This window comes from Ostrea edulis, chromosome 3, assembly GCF_947568905.1.
Source record: "Ostrea edulis chromosome 3, xbOstEdul1.1, whole genome shotgun sequence".
Taxonomy (NCBI): domain Eukaryota; kingdom Metazoa; phylum Mollusca; class Bivalvia; order Ostreida; family Ostreidae; genus Ostrea; species Ostrea edulis.
The window spans coordinates 19135183-19159195 of NC_079166.1; the positions used below are offsets into that span (position 1 = coordinate 19135183).

Here is a 24013-nt window from a genome sequence, read left to right on the forward strand (position 1 = left end):
ATATTGAAATATTCATATGTATACCGGCTGAAATATATTTCATAAGAGATCGAATATTGTTAACAGATAATTTAGATCATCATTCTTGACTCTTAAAAACTCTATTTCTGATACAATGAATTATACCGGAATCCCACAATAACAGTTTTCGCGAGGCGCGTGCCACTAAGTAAACACGGTGTCAGGTACTGGTCATTAGGAGACCATAATTGCTTATATAAACAAGGGATCATGGTCCATAATAGATCAAGGGATGCGTTTAAACCCCAAACGGATATGGCTTGGATATTGAACACCTCATAATTATTAATTTCTCAAAATATTTTTTGAAACATAGGTAAAAACACTAGAGCATTGACTTGAAATTGTCAACCTATTCTGACAAAAATTTGTACCGACTTATAAGCGGGTCAATGATAAATTCCTACAAAATAACCTTAAAAAATACAACCGACTTATAGGCGGACCGACTTATAGGCGAGTATATACGGTAGTCCGGCAGTGACTTACGTCCATCAACTATTTTTGCTATTTGCCACTTTCAGTTTGTGGTTGTAGTGATATGGCTCCTGGAGGTCGGGACAGATTTAGAATCCGTATTTCTACTTTGTGAGGAGAGGAGGAGACAATGTGTCCATTTGTTAACGTAGGGAATCCTAAGGGGTACTCGATGGCATGAAGACAAACATTCTGTGATACCCGGAAGTGTTGTTTTGCTCGCTTTGATATTTTTTGTATGTTATAAAGAATGAAGGGGTTTGATGACGGCTTTTTGAGCAAGGTAGAGCACCTTTAGGACTACCAGTTCATTAGTTCGGGGCTGTAGTGGTACCACCCGATGGCTCCTTGGGGTCGTAACAGATTTTACATTTTTTTTAGGGGAAGGAAGAACAAAGTCTTTACTGACAGAATTCATTGGTTAGAGTGGATAATCCTTCAAGGTACTCGATGCCAAGCAGGCAAGAGCTCTGTGATACCTGGAAATGTTGTTTTACTCGCCTGAGTATCATGTAGACAATGAAAGTGTTTGACTGCTTTTAGAACAAATGTTTGAGGACAAAGCAGAAGGAACATTATGACAAGGTACAGGAACCCTAGGGCTATCATTTGTCACTTTCAGTTTCGGGCTGTTGTTGTACCATATGTTGGCTCCTGGGTGTCAGGAAAGCTTTCGATTTCCTATCTTATTCGACAAGGAGAATACCAAATAAACTGTCCACTGATTGGAGATGGGGACTCTATTGGGTACCTGATGCCTTGAAGACAAAACGTCTGTAGTACCCAGAAATATTGTTAAGTTTTCCTGAATTTTGAGATTTGTCGTATCTTATACAGAGTAATGGAGATTTGTAACTGCTTTTAGAGGATAATCTTCAAAGACAAGGAAGAAAGAACATCAGAGCAATGAAGAGGAACCCTATGCCTATCATTTGTTGCTTTCGGTTTGGGACTGTAATGGTACCATCCAGTAACTCCGAGGGGTCAGACCAGATTTGGAGTCCCAATTTCTACTCTTTGGTGTAGTTAAAGGACAAAGTGTTCACTGATCAGAGTAAGGAATCCTTAGGTGTAGTTGATGCCATGCAGATAAGAGGTCATTGATACCCGGAAGTGTTATTTTGCTTACCTGAACTTCGACATTTTACTTAAATCTAGCGAATAAAAGGGTTTGATTACTGATTTTAGAGCTGTAATGTTTGACGACAAGGCAGAATGAACATCAGGACAATGTACAAGATCCCCAGGATAATCATTTCCCGCTTTCAGTTTGGGGCTGTATTGGTGCCACCCGGTTGCTCCTAGGAGTTGAACAGATTTGGAGTTCCTATCTCTACCATACAAGAGAGGAAGGAGAAAGTGTCCTCTGGTTGAAGTAAGGAATCCTATTCAGTACCCAATTCCATACCCACAAAAGGTCTGTAATACCCAGCAGTGTTGTTTGCCTCGCCTGTGACATTTTTCATATCTCAGGTCCTTGGTTAGCTGACCTGTTTCTATATTCATATGAAGCAGAATTTATTCAGAAACTTCTACATGAGAAGAAAAATATCTTACTGTGGCCTTCAATTCGACATTTAGATATATCGACGACATTTTATCTCTTAACAATAACAACTTTCATTCATATATCGATTTGATTTATCTCTGCGAGCTAGAGATAAAAGACACCACAGAGTCGTCCACTTCTGCTCCATACGTAGATATTTTATTGAAAATAGATATTAATGGCAAACTAGCAACTCTACCTTATGAAAAACAGGATGATTTCGCTTCTCCATCGTCAAATTCCCATATTTATGTAGCAGTATCCCATTATCACCCGCATATGGTGTTTATATCTCTCAGTTGATTCGATACACATAAGCTTGTTCTGCGTATGGTCAGTTTTCAAATCGAGGCAAGCTACTAACAAACAAATTGATGGTGCAGGGGTTTCAACAGTCTCGTTTAATGTTAGCATTTTGCAAATTCTATGGTCGTTATAACGATCTAGTTCGCCAATACAACCTATCATTTGGTCAAATGCTGTCTGGTGTGTTTCATATAGATTGTTATACCGTTCGTGGCACACTGATTTTGACTTACCTGATCAAGATATAGGGCTCACGGCGGGTGTGACCGGTCGACAAGAGTATGCTTACTCCTCCTAGGCACCTGATCCCACCTTTGGTATATCCAGGGGTCCGTGTTTGCCCAACTATCGTTTTGTATTTTTATAGGAGTTATGAGATTGATCACTGTTCGTTATCTTCACCTTTCATTTGTTAGCAGGCAATGCTTATCTCTCTTACTCCACACATATTACAGAGGAAGTGTTTGTTTCATGATTTAATGGTTTTGCCTTACAGCACTTTCTCAAAAGGTTTCTTTTGTTGATTTCTTTTCTTCAAAGGCACACTTCAGGTGAGCTAATTTACAGAAAGGGTTTTTAAATGCAATATGATTTTAGATGTATTAGCACATGATGATAGGATCAGTCTTGAGATAATAAAGCACCCCATATTATAAAAAATGTCCGTATCATATAAATTTATTCATTGATACTTAATGACAAAGATCCCGATAATAAAAGGTGAAGATCATCTGGAGAGCTAAATTATCAATGTGCATTTACTTTCTTGCATGTAAGGTGGTAAAATTAATTGCTTAAAAAGATCAGAAAATAAAAAGTGTGGTGGATTGCATTTGCTTCCATCAGTTAATTACAAATTACAGATATAAATTCAATTCACCATTAATGTGTGACCCCTCGTGTGAGTTAAGTGGCTCCTGTATGGAAGCGTATTGCTGCCAATTGATATAATTTTTTGTTATGTCGTACGAACGAGATGCTAAGTCGTACGTACGAGATAATATGTCGTTATTATGAGATAATATCTCGCACGTACGAGATACTAAGTCGTACGATCGGCATGATAAGTCGTAATTACGAGATAATAAGTTGTATACTAGTAAACGACACATACTAAGTCGTACGTACGACATACTAAGTCGTTATAACGATATAATAAGTTGTAATTTAGAGATTATAAGTCGTACGAAATACATAAAAAGTCGTAATAACGAGATACTAAGTCGTAATAGCGAGATAATAACTCGTACGCACGAGAAACACTACATGTAAGTCGTATAAACGACATAATAAGTTGTTATAACGAGATACTAAGTCGTAATAACGAGATAATATGTCGACTTATTATCTCGTTGTTACGACATTTTATCTCGTTATTACGACTCAGTATCTCGTAATAACGACTTATTATGTCGTTTGTATGACTTCGTGTTTCCCGTACATACGAGTTATTATCTCGTTCGTACGAATTATCATCTCGTCATTACAACTTGGTATCTAGTTTTTACGACTTATTATGTCGTTCGTACGACGTAGTATCTCGTAAATACAACTTATCATCTCGTTATAACGACTTATTATGTCGTATGTACGACTTAGTATGTGTCGTTTTTAAAAACCACTTATTATCTCGTAGTTACGACTTATTATCTCGTACATACGACTTAGTATTTCGTTCGTACGACTTAGTATCTCGTACGTACGACATAGCAAAAAATCATATCAATTGGCAGTAATACGGTTCCGTACTCAAGCGTAATGTAATTGACTTTTATAAATTTCAAAAAATGAATGTAATTCAAATTTTCCTTTAAAATATGTTTCAAATTCAATATTTTTCTATGAGTACTCTTAGTGAGGACTTTCCTTAGTGGCTGCGAGCTTCTATGGGCTTATTGGCTGTTGGTTAGATGTGGCTGCTAGCTTCATCCTGGTCAAATATTCAATGATTATCCGATCAGCTATTTTCAGGTATAAAAAAGAGGCTAACTTGCATGCTTGCAGAAATCATTAAATGATTGATGTTGTCAACAAAACCTTAAAAAAAAATACCGCTATCTTATTATTACATATAAAACTAATGTGTAATTAAAACTTAGTCAGAGCATTCTTCAACACAAACGCAACTACGTAATTTTAGGCCATAAAACCACAACATGCAACAAAATGTTTCATTCCTGACATCAAACATAAAGAGAAATAAAAGGTTTGAATTTCTTGCTGTTATTTTGTCCATGGCTTCCCCCACACCAGCATCTCTGCAACAGTAAGAACATTTCTCGATCCTTGAACGATTTGTATCTTCACAAACCGACCCATTGTATTTGCTGGACACTGTACTCCGATTCCCTCCCCTGTAAGGGCGGGTCCAGAGAATCGCCACGAAAACTTGATATCTTTAGTGCTGTTTTTTCCTACCGTCAGTTGAACATCATGTAATTGTTCACCTAAAAAAGATGTCACACACTGTACTGTGAACCAACATAACATTGAAATTCGCTGCTATCATATTATCCGCACTTATGCAAAAATAAAAAACGCGTATATCACTATCATTTTACAGAATCGTGCATACTGACAGTGTATATATGATAGGACTGCATATGGTGTTGTTGAATCGTGCGTTGTACTACTGAATGGTGTGCAGTGTTTTTGAATTATGACTATTATTACTTATTTATGTACAGGTTTACTGAATTGTTTCAAAGAATCGTGAGTAGAGATTTACATTACCACAGCAATCTTGTCGATTAATGATCTCGATTTCTTGAATCATAAATATGCCACCTAAATCAATCAGAAACCATGGTTTGTCCTCGGGTTCCGTATGCATAAAATTCTCTATATTACCATCCACTGCATTTTCGGGCGAAAATATATAGTGCTTAGAGCTCGCTTTCACAGTTTTCCTATTGGCTACGTTTGTAAGGTTAGTAAAAGCATTGTTGTCAACTCGAGAACCAGCTGTAAAATTAAAGTAAATCATAGCAACAAACATAACAAGAACCGCTATAAAACTAAAAATGGTCGTGATAAATTCAAAGCCAGCAGATATAACAAGGTTGTAAAGCTCCTAAATGTTATGTTTTAATGCGTCAGGTGAAAAGGTAAGGGAGAAAAGGACGAAAAGTAAGAAGAAGTTAAGAGGTGGGATGGAAGAGACGAGAGGGAAGTAAAAAGAGGAAAAGATGAAGTGAACCCCCAGTACAACCTGTCATACTGAAAATTGGGGTGTTTTTATTATCTCTTATTGAAATAAGTAAACAATGATCCATTACAAGGTTAGATTATTTTTGGTCAGGATAAGAGATCAGAGAACCAAGAAATTATATACTCTGATAACAATAGGAATCATAGCAAATTCATTGCTTTCATAATTTTGCTTTACTTTAATAAAGAGATAATGCTCATAATGGGTGTCAAATATTTTCTCTTAAGGCTTTTCAAAAGACTTTAGAGTTCATCAAATAGTACTTCTCGAGAAACGATCACATATTACCCAACGTGATTGAACTTTGACCCCTTACGGAGTTATTAGACCTTACTTAAAATCCCTGTTAGCATTACTCCTCTTCAACCGTAAATGCGCTGAGCATCATACATTTACTGAACTATAGAGGTCATTTTGTAGAATTGATAAGTACATTAAACAAAAGGATTCAATGACCCTTTGTGAGAGTTACTGTCCATTATGCTTTACGATTTCTACATTTAACACGTAAAACTCGAGAACGATTAGACATACAGGCACATGACTAGCTGGAGTGGGATCAGTGACTATTGACCTTGAAAACTGGGTCAAATTCAAAAGTCAAGCTCTTCAACAAATACGAGAATATAGCATTTTTATACTCTCTTTTTTTCTGCTGGAGATACCCTTGGAACATAATACGCATAAGTTTTGATATCTTAATTGGTTTCAATATAAATTATTACAATTCTGAACTTTGACCTTTCTGTCAATGGCAATGACTTGTGTCAAAAAGCTTGTTAGCGCTACTTCAATTAAACCGAAAGTTATAGTGACATGAAACCCTCGATGATGAATTGACATAAAAACATCCTTACGGTGAGAGGTTAACCGAATCAAGGACACCAGAATATAGTTATTGCCCCTGAAAGTCTTCAATATCATAATTCAAGCCTTCAGCTTTTACCTTAATATAGATAGATTTCGTGTTTACCCAATTTTCTATTCGTTATCTTCACCTTTCATAGAGACATGGGGTCACTTACATTATTCATTTTCAAAGTCTTGTAGAATATTTTCAAATACAATAAATGTCATTTGACCCTACATGGACCATTAGATCCTTTTAGATACATTTACCTCCCCTATGATGCTTTATAATGTTTCAACTTTATTATCTTTGATACTATTCAAGATAATCAGCAAAGGTTTCAACTTTGGCTCTTAAATGAATAAATCGTTGACCTTGAATGTTAGGTCAAGATCAAAGGTCAAGGTCATCAATATCAATGCTCTTTTTATATTTTGAAATAGAAATTCTGAGGTTGTCAGGTTAAAAAATTCACGCCTCCTTTACAAAATACTACATCTTAGTTTTTAGAGTTAATTACATCACCTAAAACATTCTTATCTTTCTTAAAACCGTAGAAGGTGGAAAGCCATCTAATTCTTTGTGAATAACTAGGATCACTAGTTTTGTACATTTTATGAATAGGCAGCCAGTGACATCTTATTCCAAAAGTACATGTATACATGACCTTCAATTCGACTTTTAGATATATCGATGACGTTTTGTCTATTAACAATGATAGCTTTCATTCATATGTCAATTTGATATATCCCTGTGAGCTCGAAATAAAGGACACCACAGAGTCGTCCACTTCTGCTTCATACTTAGATATTTTATTGAAAGTAGACATTAACGACAAACTGACAACTCAACTGTTTGACAAACGGGATGATTTCAGCTTCTCCACCGTCAACTTCCCACATTTATGTAGCAATATTCCATTATCACCTGCATATGGTGTTTATATATCTCAACTGATTCGATATGCAAGAGCTTGTTCTGGGTATAGTCAGTTTTTAAATCGAGGTAGGCTACTGACAAACAAGTTGATGGTACAGGGATTTCAACAGTCTCGATTGAAGTCAGCATTTCGCAAATTCTATGGTCGTTATAACGATCTAGTTCGTCAATACAACCTCGCATTGGGTCAAATGCTGTCTGACATGTTTCATACCGATTGTTAAGCTGTTCTTGGCACACTGATTTTGACTGCGGTAACTCCGTTTACCTGATCAGGATATGGGGCTCACGGCGGATGTGATCGGTCAACAGGGGATGCTTACTCCTCCTAGGCACCTGATCCCACCTCTGGTGTGTCCAGGGGTACGTGTTTGCCCAACTATCTATTTTGTATTGCTTGTAGGAGTTATGATATTGATCACTGTTCGTTATATTCACCTTGCATATATTAAATTCATATCTAAGTACATTCACAGTCAGTATAGATTGATTATTTGTTCAATATTTCATATTTCATTGTAGCTCTATTATTAAAAAATAAAGAGAAGGCATGAAGAAATAAGGATAGATTGATAGAGTGTAAAGAATGGATCAATATAAATACATTACTGAAATAAAAACTTATAAAATAACAAACCATATTCGCCAGAAAGTTTTGAAATCATTACTTTAACAGCCATTAGCATTATACATATGTTTCAAAGAATTGAAATAGGAGCTCAATTAATTTTTAAAAAAAATGTATTACTTGTGAAATTTATCAAATTGATCACTGTTCGTAACTTTTGTTAAATCATTTTCATACTTTTAATTTTTTTTTTTGGATTTTTTTTTTTTTTTTTGGATTTTTTTTTTTTAAAGAAAAAGATCAGTTTTTCGATTCATTTGATTTCAATTTGATTACTTTCACGTACTACATATTCCTCGATAATCCAAACATGCGTTATAAGATCATAAATGAGACTTTTTCCAGCGCAATATTTGTGTGATTCAGACCTAAATACAGTAATAAATCTTGAATAGATACAAATGTAGTAAGCACTGATCGAATGCATCAAAAAATGGAATAACATTATTATTATTATTATCATTGGAAATAAATGAACCGAGAACACTAATCAATACCCTTTATCTCGCTCTGTAGATCATTGATTCCAAGTAAGAGGTATCGTAACTGTGTCTTCAGATTAGCCACTGTATTTTCAAGATTTGACGTCTTCTGTCTTTCCATGAGGAAATTCTGTTCTGTCGCTTTCAGTCTGGTTTCCTGTACGGCCAGTCTCCTCTCCATGCTGCTAAATGACGTCATGTTCCCGGTATTTATAAGAAGGCCATAGGTACCCCGTAGCTGTGTTAAAAGACAAATCACAATCAGAATTACCATGACTGTTCTTGCGGTCTCACAGGCAGGTCTGAGCAATAGTTCTAGCGGTCTCACAGGAAGGTCTGAGCAATAGTATCAAACTTTTGAAATTATCTCGACCTTTGATTTCTTTTTATACTGATCATGTGGCATATATGGTAAGCCATTACCACAAAAACGTTTACTTAATATTGTAAGATGAAGATAACGAACATTTCATAAACAAGAATTATCAATTATTAGCTAATTAGTAAGCAAGACACCATCTACAGTGTGATAATTCAGCTTTATGACAAATGGTACGACTTCATATTCACTGTTGTTCACTTCCCATATCTATGTAGCAATATCCCATTATCACCTGCACATTTCATAATACCCTGAGTAGATGTTCTGATCCAGGACGGATCCAAACTTAATTGGTATATAGTTTTTATGTGTAAAACATCTTGAAATAATGTTATTGATACTGATATAGTGTTTATGCCTCTCAACTGATTCGATACGCGAGAGCATGTGCTGTGTACGATTAATTTTTAGATCGAGGCAAGGTACTTACAAATAACGTAGACGTCGTGCACGGTACTGGTGTTACTTTCATACGTGCATAAGAAAATTCTTCCGCTGTGTTTACATAGCTGTATATTTTGTGGATCATTAAAGTATTATAAATCAATGGCAAGGAAAATATATAGATAATGATAATAGCTTATATAAAATATACTTTACACGCATTTCATGAGCAATAACGCAGTTATATACACGCAGATATCGTCATTTTTCGATGTCCCGCGTTACACAAAATACTCATACGCTTTATCCACAGATTAATAAAATGATTGATTTTGCCCCCGGAGTCTGTTTACTAGTTGCTAAATCGGCGTTTCATACAAAACACAACGACTGAAAAAATATCATTCACAGTTTTATCACTGAACCAGGAAGACTAACAAAATAATGATAAGTTATGATAAATTGCTAAAACAGCTGTGATTAAAAGCTCTCGAATTAAGCAAACAATTCCAAAGGAAACAAGCGCTTATAAGGTGCTTCCATTGTATTTCCGCTGTGGGATATTACCATGAAGAATTCAAATTAGTGATTCGACTTAGTAACGAAACTATCTAAAACAAAAACAGAAGCCACCACGTGCAGTTTGAATCACTATACGTGTGGGAATTCCACGTGTAATTTTTTATGTGTAGAGGTATACAATAGCATATGCATGGAATAAACTGTAAGAAAACAATTATAGAAATACATGTATACGATGATATATTCCAATCTAATTAGAATTAGATGTTAGATCCGCTCATATACTCACTACACAAATCCCATATAGAGTCACGTCAAAGGTCAAATTTGCAAAAGCCAATCAAAATTTCCGCTTCATATCGATAGGGTATTATTCTACTATCCCATGCATTGATTGCGTAAGGACGAGAAAAAGTGGCGGTCCCCACGATTGTGACTTGTTTATCGCGTGTGTGTTTTGGTTTTTTGGGTTTTTTTTATATCTCAAACTATGGCGACATCAGGGTTATCTTTAACCCCCAGGAAGATATACTTCAACAAAGAAGACATTTAAGTATCTGTTCTTGTTCATTTTTCAAAGCCTCGAGATCAAATATCTTCAAAACAGTTTTAATCGCTTCCATTTCTTATTCTGTCGCCATCTTTAATAAGTAACCAAATACAGTATATACGAGGATTCTCATTGGATGCTGATGACACTTCCCCCTTTGTAGCGATTGGTTAATTTTTAAAGCAAATTTGACCTCTGACACGACCCTCTATAAGATGTTGTTCGATGTTTGTGTAGCGAGTATGTGAGCGGATCTAACATCTAATCTTTATCAGATTGTGTTACAATTTTGAAAGGAATAGAAATCTGAAGCATTGTTTCTAGGGAATCGAAATGTTTTTAAAGGACATGTAACGACATTCTATTGCCATCAATCTATCATGAGTTCGAAAAGAACCTCTTTGCTTAGCTAAAATATCATTTTCCTCAATCGCTGATTAGATATTATATATCTAATTATTTGAATGTCCCTACCTTGGATTGAAATCAAGAAGTAAATCAATAATAAATGGAAGACTTTAAGGAAGTAAATAGTATGTTTCCTTAACTAAATAGACTAGTATCAGAAACAGGTCGGTTCTATTCGGGCCACTATCCCAAGCACTAGCTATTTTCCCTGACTTACTGTCATTGCTATGGTCGGTCACAATGGACAACCACTCCGGAAAACAATAAGGCGAGTAAACAACCAAAACAGCTTCAGCTCTATTCGGGCCACTGAATTGATTGTCTACTTACCTTTCCTAATGCTAAAACCTTTATTTACATGTATCCTTACTTCTTATTTAGCTCCCTCTCTGTTCGATCAGCTTACAAGAAAGACACAGAATGATGATGGTGTAGATTTATAGTACAGATTCACAGCACCCCGGGTTTATATACACACAGGCTGTTCTAATTATAAGGGGTGTCAGGTTATTCCATGTTATCATGACAAATATAGTCATTAAAACGTTTGATTGAATACAACAAAAACAATACAGGCACTTAATACCCCCCAAAAATTGATGTATGGTTTGATTTATACTGTTTGGCTTAGTTTGGTTGTACAAACTACAACTATGAAATTTATAATGCTCAAAGTTGAAATATATCAATTAAATCCCTCCTTAAATATATCCTTTGTGTAATGTTACTCTAAAACATCGTTTTACTCATTCGTTAGAATTTTTGTTTTGGGTAAAGCGACATAACATTGTGGTCTGTTTAGTTTGCGGTAGTAAAACGTCATCGGAACTTGGTTTTCTATGCCTATCTAAGCATGATTAAAGAACAAATAAATACATAAACTTTGAAATGTTTTTATTAATGCAAAATAAGATGTCTTTTTTATATAAAAGTACCTGACGAGTAAGAAGGAAAACATGTCAAAACGATATCATATGATCTAGTTGGTATACATATCCCAAGCTCCGGTCATCTCAGTATATTCCGTTACGCTACAACTCCAATATCATTATTCGTAGGGGAAAGTAGTCCCGGAGTATAGGAAAAACACCAGAATTGCCTAGCTACAGGGCGCCGCCATTGTGGACACCCAAAGTTGTGCGGAGAAGAAAAGTTGACAGGAGATCTGATTGGTCATTAACAGAAAATCTTTGTGATGGAATTTAATAGTGAAATATAAGTGATAAAAATGACAGGTGACATAACAGAATATGTAGAAAGATACAGAAGTTATAAGGGAAGATCTGAGTGGAGAGGTGATATTTGGATGGACAATTTCATTCAGTGCGGATCTACACTAGTTGTAAACAGGCCAAAATTTGAAGGAAAAACGCAACGGCAAGCCATATATTTTTTGGTGGAATTTTGAAGGGGAGATGATGAACTTTGCTGAATGGTGACTGATTTTTTGAAAATTGGCTTAATAAATAATTGACAGTGATTGGAATTTGTATGGAAGTCTATGGGAAAACATTTGGTGGTGTTTGTCCTATACTGAGGTAGCGAGAACCAGTTTATGAGGTAAGTGTAAGAAAGTAGTGCATTTTTAGCGCCATTTGTCAGTTTTACAATAAAATGGATGCATTTTTTGATAATTTGAAAGAAAAAGTAAATCGTAAAAGTGTACGGGGCCCCCAAGGGGGCACCTGCATCATTTGGAGGGGTAGGATTTCCCCCTCTGGCTATGGGCTACAAACTGTCTACTGGCCAGAGGAGGGAAGAAAGGTGGAAAAGGCCCACAGAGTTGCCCTTATGGCAGAGTGGAAACTGACTCGGAGTCAGTTTCCACGTGACAATGTAGAAAGTAGCCACCTCTGCCATACCAAGCTGTGTGTGAACCCCCAGCATCTGGTAGTGGAGTCCCACTCTATCAACCAGGAGAGGATTCACTGCCAGTTGCAGGGGGTGTGCAGCAAGTCACACATGCCCTGGTGCATTTTATGTAATTATATGTATTTTACATGTAAATTTCATTTCATTTAGCATATTTAGATGGTGGTTTTGAATAGCTGGCTGGAAGGGGGTTTCCCCTACCCCAGAATATAGGGCGTTATTATACATCCCGTCGCACTGAATTCCTATGGTTTTTGGACTTTTGGCCCCCCTCAATTTATTAATATCAACTAATTTCTTACATCTTTTTTTCATATCAGACTTGTTTAAGGTGATTACTTTTTGCATAATGGTGTTGCTTGTTTTTTGTAGAGAAGACTCGGCTGGAGGTGGGGTGTTGGTTGACATGAGGATTTTACGAAGAGAAGAACTGCCAATGGGGGTTTGACTGAGACCTATTTGTAGGCCATAGTTTATTGCTGCTGCTTTCCTTCCCCTGGAACCGGATTCTACTTCGACATAGAGGCTATACATTTTGGACACGTAGGTGCAGGTGTTACATTTAAGCCGTAACCTAGTGCCCAGGCCACGCCTCTCTTCAGAGTCCAAGTCCCAGGTTAGGTCACCATCACAGCCTGGATTGGCCCGCCCATGTTCTTTGAACTCTGCGTTGAACATGCCACATGTCTTTTCCAGATGCAGCAGTCTGTAGGAGTCATTTTCACACCTGCCGAAATCAGTTATGTACCTGATTACTTCCTAACCAGGCAAGTTCATTTTCAGAAATTAGAGTTACTTCCCTTTGACTATACTTGTTCTCAAAGTTGAGTCAAGAGGCGCATCACAGTCCCTAACAACTGTTTTTTGTAACTTTCTCTTCATATGAATGAACAATTATTGTAATGTTGCTATAATTTAGAGAGTTTATTAATTATAAAATTAATTAAGCTAATTAAATTTACAGGATCTTAGGGATACCCCTTATTTCAGCCAATTTGGCCATATGTGGGCCTATTCTGAGAATTAGAAAAAATATTTTCGACTCAAAGAGGTTTTGTTTCATAATTTAAGAAAGTTAGAAGAATTGTAATCGTTACCCTGAGGATTCAGCCTGATTTAAAGTCTCATGGTTTCCTTCCTTTTTCAGGGGTCTTGGCTGAAGCAGTCGGTGGCACCCAGGCCTGAGCATCATTTCCTGCTCCTCGCACAGAGAGGGTGGATGCGTCACCAGTTGTAGGGTTTCCCTGTCAACTCTCGTGAATGGTGCAGGTGAGTTTTCTTTTTTTCATGTAATTTCCCCTTGTTGTGAGGCACATATTTTGGCTTAAAACCATAATTATTCCTTTTTTTGAATTTTCCCATCTTTGAAAACTGACATACATGTATAATTCTGCTAGGAATATTCTGTCTGAAGTGAAATTCACTTGTGATGTGCTTTTTCCAGTGCTCTATCAGCATCATGTCAAGTTTAAGTGATATCATGTAATAATTTATTATCATGATAGGAATTAGCAAGCAACCCTCACTGCAAAATGTATCTGAGTTAAAGAGGGTAGTGACAGTTTTACTGTCACAGAGAAACAACACTACTAGATCAGATTACCCCTCATATGTTTTGATAACCTTCTATTAATTGGCTGTCAGCAGCTTGGTGAATTCATTCTGAATTGGAAAAGTAAATGCATTTTGAAAGCATTTTTCCTTGATAAATTAAGATTTTTTGGCCATTTTTTCAAAAACCGGGTAGAATGTACCCTGAATATGTAAATTACATGTGAATCCTCAGATCCTCTTGAAAACATAAAAAATAAGACAATAAGACTGTTATTTACATTTTTTACTTCAATAAGCACTGTAAAAAGTCATTATAACGTTGACATTCAACACAGCTTCATATCACAGTTGAGTTCATCATGTGTGAGGGGTTACATTATATAGATAGTCATAATTTACATGTTTTTTCATGTAATTTTTTCATGTTACATATTTTACATGTACTATGTGCATGTTATCTAAAAATGTCAAATTGGCCACTTTTTCACTTTGTTTTCCATTTGGTTATAGGAAAAACACCAGAATTGCCTAGCTACAGGGCGCCGCCATTGTGGACACCCAAAGTTGTGCGGAGAAGAAAAGTTGACAGGAGATCTGATTGGTCATTAACAGAAAATCTTTGTGATGGAATTTAATAGTGAAATATAAGTGATAAAAATGACAGGTGACATAACAGAATATGTAGAAAGATACAGAAGTTATAAGGGAAGATCTGAGTGGAGAGGTGATATTTGGATGGACAATTTCATTCAGTGCGGATCTACACTAGTTGTAAACAGGCCAAAATTTGAAGGAAAAACGCAACGGCAAGCCATATATTTTTTGGTGGAATTTTGAAGGGGAGATGATGAACTTTGCTGAATGGTGACTGATTTTTTGAAAATTGGCTTAATAAATAATTGACAGTGATTGGAATTTGTATGGAAGTCTATGGGAAAACATTTGGTGGTGTTTGTCCTATACTGAGGTAGCGAGAACCAGTTTATGAGGTAAGTGTAAGAAAGTAGTGCATTTTTAGCGCCATTTGTCAGTTTTACAATAAAATGGATGCATTTTTTGATAATTTGAAAGAAAAAGTAAATCGTAAAAGTGTACGGGGCCCCCAAGGGGGCACCTGCATCATTTGGAGGGGTAGGATTTCCCCCTCTGGCTATGGGCTACAAACTGTCTACTGGCCAGAGGAGGGAAGAAAGGTGGAAAAGGCCCACAGAGTTGCCCTTATGGCAGAGTGGAAACTGACTCGGAGTCAGTTTCCACGTGACAATGTAGAAAGTAGCCACCTCTGCCATACCAAGCTGTGTGTGAACCCCCAGCATCTGGTAGTGGAGTCCCACTCTATCAACCAGGAGAGGATTCACTGCCAGTTGCAGGGGGTGTGCAGCAAGTCACACATGCCCTGGTGCATTTTATGTAATTATATGTATTTTACATGTAAATTTCATTTCATTTAGCATATTTAGATGGTGGTTTTGAATAGCTGGCTGGAAGGGGGTTTCCCCTACCCCAGAATATAGGGCGTTATTATACATCCCGTCGCACTGAATTCCTATGGTTTTTGGACTTTTGGCCCCCCTCAATTTATTAATATCAACTAATTTCTTACATCTTTTTTTCATATCAGACTTGTTTAAGGTGATTACTTTTTGCATAATGGTGTTGCTTGTTTTTTGTAGAGAAGACTCGGCTGGAGGTGGGGTGTTGGTTGACATGAGGATTTTACGAAGAGAAGAACTGCCAATGGGGGTTTGACTGAGACCTATTTGTAGGCCATAGTTTATTGCTGCTGCTTTCCTTCCCCTGGAACCGGATTCTACTTCGACATAGAGGCTATACATTTTGGACACGTAGGTGCAGGTGTTACATTTAAGCCGTAACCTAGTGCCCAGGCCACGCCTCTCTTCAGAGTCCAAGTCCCAGGTTAGGTCACCATCACAGCCTGGATTGGCCCGCCCATGTTCTTTGAACTCTGCGTTGAACATGCCACATGTCTTTTCCAGATGCAGCAGTCTGTAGGAGTCATTTTCACACCTGCCGAAATCAGTTATGTACCTGATTACTTCCTAACCAGGCAAGTTCATTTTCAGAAATTAGAGTTACTTCCCTTTGACTATACTTGTTCTCAAAGTTGAGTCAAGAGGCGCATCACAGTCCCTAACAACTGTTTTTTGTAACTTTCTCTTCATATGAATGAACAATTATTGTAATGTTGCTATAATTTAGAGAGTTTATTAATTATAAAATTAATTAAGCTAATTAAATTTACAGGATCTTAGGGATACCCCTTATTTCAGCCAATTTGGCCATATGTGGGCCTATTCTGAGAATTAGAAAAAATATTTTCGACTCAAAGAGGTTTTGTTTCATAATTTAAGAAAGTTAGAAGAATTGTAATCGTTACCCTGAGGATTCAGCCTGATTTAAAGTCTCATGGTTTCCTTCCTTTTTCAGGGGTCTTGGCTGAAGCAGTCGGTGGCACCCAGGCCTGAGCATCATTTCCTGCTCCTCGCACAGAGAGGGTGGATGCGTCACCAGTTGTAGGGTTTCCCTGTCAACTCTCGTGAATGGTGCAGGTGAGTTTTCTTTTTTTCATGTAATTTCCCCTTGTTGTGAGGCACATATTTTGGCTTAAAACCATAATTATTCCTTTTTTTGAATTTTCCCATCTTTGAAAACTGACATACATGTATAATTCTGCTAGGAATATTCTGTCTGAAGTGAAATTCACTTGTGATGTGCTTTTTCCAGTGCTCTATCAGCATCATGTCAAGTTTAAGTGATATCATGTAATAATTTATTATCATGATAGGAATTAGCAAGCAACCCTCACTGCAAAATGTATCTGAGTTAAAGAGGGTAGTGACAGTTTTACTGTCACAGAGAAACAACACTACTAGATCAGATTACCCCTCATATGTTTTGATAACCTTCTATTAATTGGCTGTCAGCAGCTTGGTGAATTCATTCTGAATTGGAAAAGTAAATGCATTTTGAAAGCATTTTTCCTTGATAAATTAAGATTTTTTGGCCATTTTTTCAAAAACCGGGTAGAATGTACCCTGAATATGTAAATTACATGTGAATCCTCAGATCCTCTTGAAAACATAAAAAATAAGACAATAAGACTGTTATTTACATTTTTTACTTCAATAAGCACTGTAAAAAGTCATTATAACGTTGACATTCAACACAGCTTCATATCACAGTTGAGTTCATCATGTGTGAGGGGTTACATTATATAGATAGTCATAATTTACATGTTTTTTCATGTAATTTTTTCATGTTACATATTTTACATGTACTATGTGCATGTTATCTAAAAATGTCAAATTGGCCACTTTTTCACTTTGTTTTCCATTTGGTTATAGGAAAAACACCAGAATTGCCTAGCTACAGGGCGCCGCCATTGTGGACACCCAAAGTTGTGCGGAGAAGAAAAGTTGACAGGAGATCTGATTGGTCATTAACAGAAAATCTTTGTGATGGAATTTAATAGTGAAATATAAGTGATAAAAATGACAGGTGACATAACAGAATATGTAGAAAGATACAGAAGTTATAAGGGAAGATCTGAGTGGAGAGGTGATATTTGGATGGACAATTTCATTCAGTGCGGATCTACACTAGTTGTAAACAGGCCAAAATTTGAAGGAAAAACGCAACGGCAAGCCATATATTTTTTGGTGGAATTTTGAAGGGGAGATGATGAACTTTGCTGAATGGTGACTGATTTTTTGAAAATTGGCTTAATAAATAATTGACAGTGATTGGAATTTGTATGGAAGTCTATGGGAAAACATTTGGTGGTGTTTGTCCTATACTGAGGTAGCGAGAACCAGTTTATGAGGTAAGTGTAAGAAAGTAGTGCATTTTTAGCGCCATTTGTCAGTTTTACAATAAAATGGATGCATTTTTTGATAATTTGAAAGAAAAAGTAAATCGTAAAAGTGTACGGGGCCCCCAAGGGGGCACCTGCATCATTTGGAGGGGTAGGATTTCCCCCTCTGGCTATGGGCTACAAACTGTCTACTGGCCAGAGGAGGGAAGAAAGGTGGAAAAGGCCCACAGAGTTGCCCTTATGGCAGAGTGGAAACTGACTCGGAGTCAGTTTCCACGTGACAATGTAGAAAGTAGCCACCTCTGCCATACCAAGCTGTGTGTGAACCCCCAGCATCTGGTAGTGGAGTCCCACTCTATCAACCAGGAGAGGATTCACTGCCAGTTGCAGGGGGTGTGCAGCAAGTCACACATGCCCTGGTGCATTTTATGTAATTATATGTATTTTACATGTAAATTTCATTTCATTTAGCATATTTAGATGGTGGTTTTGAATAGCTGGCTGGAAGGGGGTTTCCCCTACCCCAGAATATAGGGCGTTATTATACATCCCGTCGCACTGAATTCCTATGGTTTTTGGACTTTTGGCCCCCCTCAATTTATTAATATCAACTAATTTCTTACATCTTTTTTTCATATCAGACTTGTTTAAGGTGATTACTTTTTGCATAATGGTGTTGCTTGTTTTTTGTAGAGAAGACTCGGCTGGAGGTGGGGTGTTGGTTGACATGAGGATTTTACGAAGAGAAGAACTGCCAATGGGGGTTTGACTGAGACCTATTTGTAGGCCATAGTTTATTGCTGCTGCTTTCCTTCCCCTGGAACCGGATTCTACTTCGACATAGAGGCTATACATTTTGGACACGTAGGTGCAGGTGTTACATTTAAGCCGTAACCTAGTGCCCAGGCCACGCCTCTCTTCAGAGTCCAAGTCCCAGGTTAGGTCACCATCACAGCCTGGATTGGCCCGCCCATGTTCTTTGAACTCTGCGTTGAACATGCCACATGTCTTTTCCAGATGCAGCAGTCTGTAGGAGTCATTTTCACACCTGCCGAAATCAGTTATGTACCTGATTACTTCCTAACCAGGCAAGTTCATTTTCAGAAATTAGAGTTACTTCCCTTTGACTATACTTGTTCTCAAAGTTGAGTCAAGAGGCGCATCACAGTCCCTAACAACTGTTTTTTGTAACTTTCTCTTCATATGAATGAACAATTATTGTAATGTTGCTATAATTTAGAGAGTTTATTAATTATAAAATTAATTAAGCTAATTAAATTTACAGGATCTTAGGGATACCCCTTATTTCAGCCAATTTGGCCATATGTGGGCCTATTCTGAGAATTAGAAAAAATATTTTCGACTCAAAGAGGTTTTGTTTCATAATTTAAGAAAGTTAGAAGAATTGTAATCGTTACCCTGAGGATTCAGCCTGATTTAAAGTCTCATGGTTTCCTTCCTTTTTCAGGGGTCTTGGCTGAAGCAGTCGGTGGCACCCAGGCCTGAGCATCATTTCCTGCTCCTCGCACAGAGAGGGTGGATGCGTCACCAGTTGTAGGGTTTCCCTGTCAACTCTCGTGAATGGTGCAGGTGAGTTTTCTTTTTTTCATGTAATTTCCCCTTGTTGTGAGGCACATATTTTGGCTTAAAACCATAATTATTCCTTTTTTTGAATTTTCCCATCTTTGAAAACTGACATACATGTATAATTCTGCTAGGAATATTCTGTCTGAAGTGAAATTCACTTGTGATGTGCTTTTTCCAGTGCTCTATCAGCATCATGTCAAGTTTAAGTGATATCATGTAATAATTTATTATCATGATAGGAATTAGCAAGCAACCCTCACTGCAAAATGTATCTGAGTTAAAGAGGGTAGTGACAGTTTTACTGTCACAGAGAAACAACACTACTAGATCAGATTACCCCTCATATGTTTTGATAACCTTCTATTAATTGGCTGTCAGCAGCTTGGTGAATTCATTCTGAATTGGAAAAGTAAATGCATTTTGAAAGCATTTTTCCTTGATAAATTAAGATTTTTTGGCCATTTTTTCAAAAACCGGGTAGAATGTACCCTGAATATGTAAATTACATGTGAATCCTCAGATCCTCTTGAAAACATAAAAAATAAGACAATAAGACTGTTATTTACATTTTTTACTTCAATAAGCACTGTAAAAAGTCATTATAACGTTGACATTCAACACAGCTTCATATCACAGTTGAGTTCATCATGTGTGAGGGGTTACATTATATAGATAGTCATAATTTACATGTTTTTTCATGTAATTTTTTCATGTTACATATTTTACATGTACTATGTGCATGTTATCTAAAAATGTCAAATTGGCCACTTTTTCACTTTGTTTTCCATTTGGTTATAGGAAAAACACCAGAATTGCCTAGCTACAGGGCGCCGCCATTGTGGACACCCAAAGTTGTGCGGAGAAGAAAAGTTGACAGGAGATCTGATTGGTCATTAACAGAAAATCTTTGTGATGGAATTTAATAGTGAAATATAAGTGATAAAAATGACAGGTGACATAACAGAATATGTAGAAAGATACAGAAGTTATAAGGGAAGATCTGAGTGGAGAGGTGATATTTGGATGGACAATTTCATTCAGTGCGGATCTACACTAGTTGTAAACAGGCCAAAATTTGAAGGAAAAACGCAACGGCAAGCCATATATTTTTTGGTGGAATTTTGAAGGGGAGATGATGAACTTTGCTGAATGGTGACTGATTTTTTGAAAATTGGCTTAATAAATAATTGACAGTGATTGGAATTTGTATGGAAGTCTATGGGAAAACATTTGGTGGTGTTTGTCCTATACTGAGGTAGCGAGAACCAGTTTATGAGGTAAGTGTAAGAAAGTAGTGCATTTTTAGCGCCATTTGTCAGTTTTACAATAAAATGGATGCATTTTTTGATAATTTGAAAGAAAAAGTAAATCGTAAAAGTGTACGGGGCCCCCAAGGGGGCACCTGCATCATTTGGAGGGGTAGGATTTCCCCCTCTGGCTATGGGCTACAAACTGTCTACTGGCCAGAGGAGGGAAGAAAGGTGGAAAAGGCCCACAGAGTTGCCCTTATGGCAGAGTGGAAACTGACTCGGAGTCAGTTTCCACGTGACAATGTAGAAAGTAGCCACCTCTGCCATACCAAGCTGTGTGTGAACCCCCAGCATCTGGTAGTGGAGTCCCACTCTATCAACCAGGAGAGGATTCACTGCCAGTTGCAGGGGGTGTGCAGCAAGTCACACATGCCCTGGTGCATTTTATGTAATTATATGTATTTTACATGTAAATTTCATTTCATTTAGCATATTTAGATGGTGGTTTTGAATAGCTGGCTGGAAGGGGGTTTCCCCTACCCCAGAATATAGGGCGTTATTATACATCCCGTCGCACTGAATTCCTATGGTTTTTGGACTTTTGGCCCCCCTCAATTTATTAATATCAACTAATTTCTTACATCTTTTTTTCATATCAGACTTGTTTAAGGTGATTACTTTTTGCATAATGGTGTTGCTTGTTTTTTGTAGAGAAGACTCGGCTGGAGGTGGGGTGTTGGTTGACATGAGGATTTTACGAAGAGAAGAACTGCCAATGGGGGTTTGACTGAGACCTATTTGTAGGCCATAGTTTATTGCTGCTGCTTTCCTTCCCCTGGAACCGGATTCTACTTCGACATAGAGGCTATACATTTTGGACACGTAGGTGCAGGTGTTACATTTAAGCCGTAACCTAGTGCCCAGGCCACGCCTCTCTTCAGAGTCCAAGTCCCAGGTTAGGTCACCATCACAGCCTGGATTGGCCCGCCCATGTTCTTTGAACTCTGCGTTGAACATGCCACATGTCTTTTCCAGATGCAGCAGTCTGTAGGAGTCATTTTCACACCTGCCGAAATCAGTTATGTACCTGATTACTTCCTAACCAGGCAAGTTCATTTTCAGAAATTAGAGTTACTTCCCTTTGACTATACTTGTTCTCAAAGTTGAGTCAAGAGGCGCATCACAGTCCCTAACAACTGTTTTTTGTAACTTTCTCTTCATATGAATGAACAATTATTGTAATGTTGCTATAATTTAGAGAGTTTATTAATTATAAAATTAATTAAGCTAATTAAATTTACAGGATCTTAGGGATACCCCTTATTTCAGCCAATTTGGCCATATGTGGGCCTATTCTGAGAATTAGAAAAAATATTTTCGACTCAAAGAGGTTTTGTTTCATAATTTAAGAAAGTTAGAAGAATTGTAATCGTTACCCTGAGGATTCAGCCTGATTTAAAGTCTCATGGTTTCCTTCCTTTTTCAGGGGTCTTGGCTGAAGCAGTCGGTGGCACCCAGGCCTGAGCATCATTTCCTGCTCCTCGCACAGAGAGGGTGGATGCGTCACCAGTTGTAGGGTTTCCCTGTCAACTCTCGTGAATGGTGCAGGTGAGTTTTCTTTTTTTCATGTAATTTCCCCTTGTTGTGAGGCACATATTTTGGCTTAAAACCATAATTATTCCTTTTTTTGAATTTTCCCATCTTTGAAAACTGACATACATGTATAATTCTGCTAGGAATATTCTGTCTGAAGTGAAATTCACTTGTGATGTGCTTTTTCCAGTGCTCTATCAGCATCATGTCAAGTTTAAGTGATATCATGTAATAATTTATTATCATGATAGGAATTAGCAAGCAACCCTCACTGCAAAATGTATCTGAGTTAAAGAGGGTAGTGACAGTTTTACTGTCACAGAGAAACAACACTACTAGATCAGATTACCCCTCATATGTTTTGATAACCTTCTATTAATTGGCTGTCAGCAGCTTGGTGAATTCATTCTGAATTGGAAAAGTAAATGCATTTTGAAAGCATTTTTCCTTGATAAATTAAGATTTTTTGGCCATTTTTTCAAAAACCGGGTAGAATGTACCCTGAATATGTAAATTACATGTGAATCCTCAGATCCTCTTGAAAACATAAAAAATAAGACAATAAGACTGTTATTTACATTTTTTACTTCAATAAGCACTGTAAAAAGTCATTATAACGTTGACATTCAACACAGCTTCATATCACAGTTGAGTTCATCATGTGTGAGGGGTTACATTATATAGATAGTCATAATTTACATGTTTTTTCATGTAATTTTTTCATGTTACATATTTTACATGTACTATGTGCATGTTATCTAAAAATGTCAAATTGGCCACTTTTTCACTTTGTTTTCCATTTGGTTATAGGAAAAACACCAGAATTGCCTAGCTACAGGGCGCCGCCATTGTGGACACCCAAAGTTGTGCGGAGAAGAAAAGTTGACAGGAGATCTGATTGGTCATTAACAGAAAATCTTTGTGATGGAATTTAATAGTGAAATATAAGTGATAAAAATGACAGGTGACATAACAGAATATGTAGAAAGATACAGAAGTTATAAGGGAAGATCTGAGTGGAGAGGTGATATTTGGATGGACAATTTCATTCAGTGCGGATCTACACTAGTTGTAAACAGGCCAAAATTTGAAGGAAAAACGCAACGGCAAGCCATATATTTTTTGGTGGAATTTTGAAGGGGAGATGATGAACTTTGCTGAATGGTGACTGATTTTTTGAAAATTGGCTTAATAAATAATTGACAGTGATTGGAATTTGTATGGAAGTCTATGGGAAAACATTTGGTGGTGTTTGTCCAATTTGACGCTGTGCGGAGTTTGATACATATCCAGTTACTGTAAAATCTTAACCATACCGGCGGACCTTCAATTTCCGAATTTCGATCTCTCGAACTCTCGATTTCTCGAAGTTTATCAAGGTCCCATGAACTTCGAGTTACCGAGAGTCACCTGTAAATCGTTAAAACGACCATGAAATTTGCAAAATGCTGACTTTAAACGAGACTGTTGAAACCCCTGCAGCATCAACTTGTATGTCAGTAGCCTACCTCGAATGAATACATTACACTTATAAAGTTTAAAGTATATAAAATCTTTGAGTAGATATTTAGTGATGCAGTAAATTATACGAGCGTACCTCTACAGTAAATACT

At 37.1% G+C, this 24013-nt stretch overlaps 1 protein-coding gene and 3 long non-coding RNA genes across 4 annotated transcripts; 3 read left to right on the plus strand and 1 right to left on the minus strand.

Moving 5' to 3' along the window:
• Positions 1-4343: 4343 nt before the first annotated feature.
• LOC125677045 (fucolectin-7-like) lies at positions 4344-8822 on the minus strand. Its single transcript, XM_048914952.2, has 3 exons — positions 8479-8822; positions 5087-5317; positions 4344-4800 (listed from the first exon to the last, which is right to left on the minus strand). Exons 1-3 carry the CDS (start codon positions 8735-8737, stop codon positions 4577-4579), a joined length of 714 nt encoding a protein of 237 aa, XP_048770909.2. The 5' UTR covers positions 8738-8822; the 3' UTR covers positions 4344-4576.
• A 4903-nt stretch (positions 8823-13725) lies between these two features.
• Positions 13726-14770, plus strand: LOC130052527 (uncharacterized). The gene is made up of 2 exons (XR_008800873.1): positions 13726-13850; positions 14646-14770. It is a non-coding gene; the product is annotated as an uncharacterized LOC130052527 (long non-coding RNA).
• Positions 14771-16580: 1810 nt separating this feature from the next.
• On the plus strand, positions 16581-17625 carry LOC130052526 (uncharacterized). Its single transcript, XR_008800872.1, has 2 exons — positions 16581-16705; positions 17501-17625. It is a non-coding gene; the product is annotated as an uncharacterized LOC130052526 (long non-coding RNA).
• A 4665-nt stretch (positions 17626-22290) lies between these two features.
• On the plus strand, positions 22291-23335 carry LOC130052528 (uncharacterized). The gene is made up of 2 exons (XR_008800874.1): positions 22291-22415; positions 23211-23335. It is a non-coding gene; the product is annotated as an uncharacterized LOC130052528 (long non-coding RNA).
• The last annotated feature ends 678 nt before the right edge of the window (positions 23336-24013 follow it).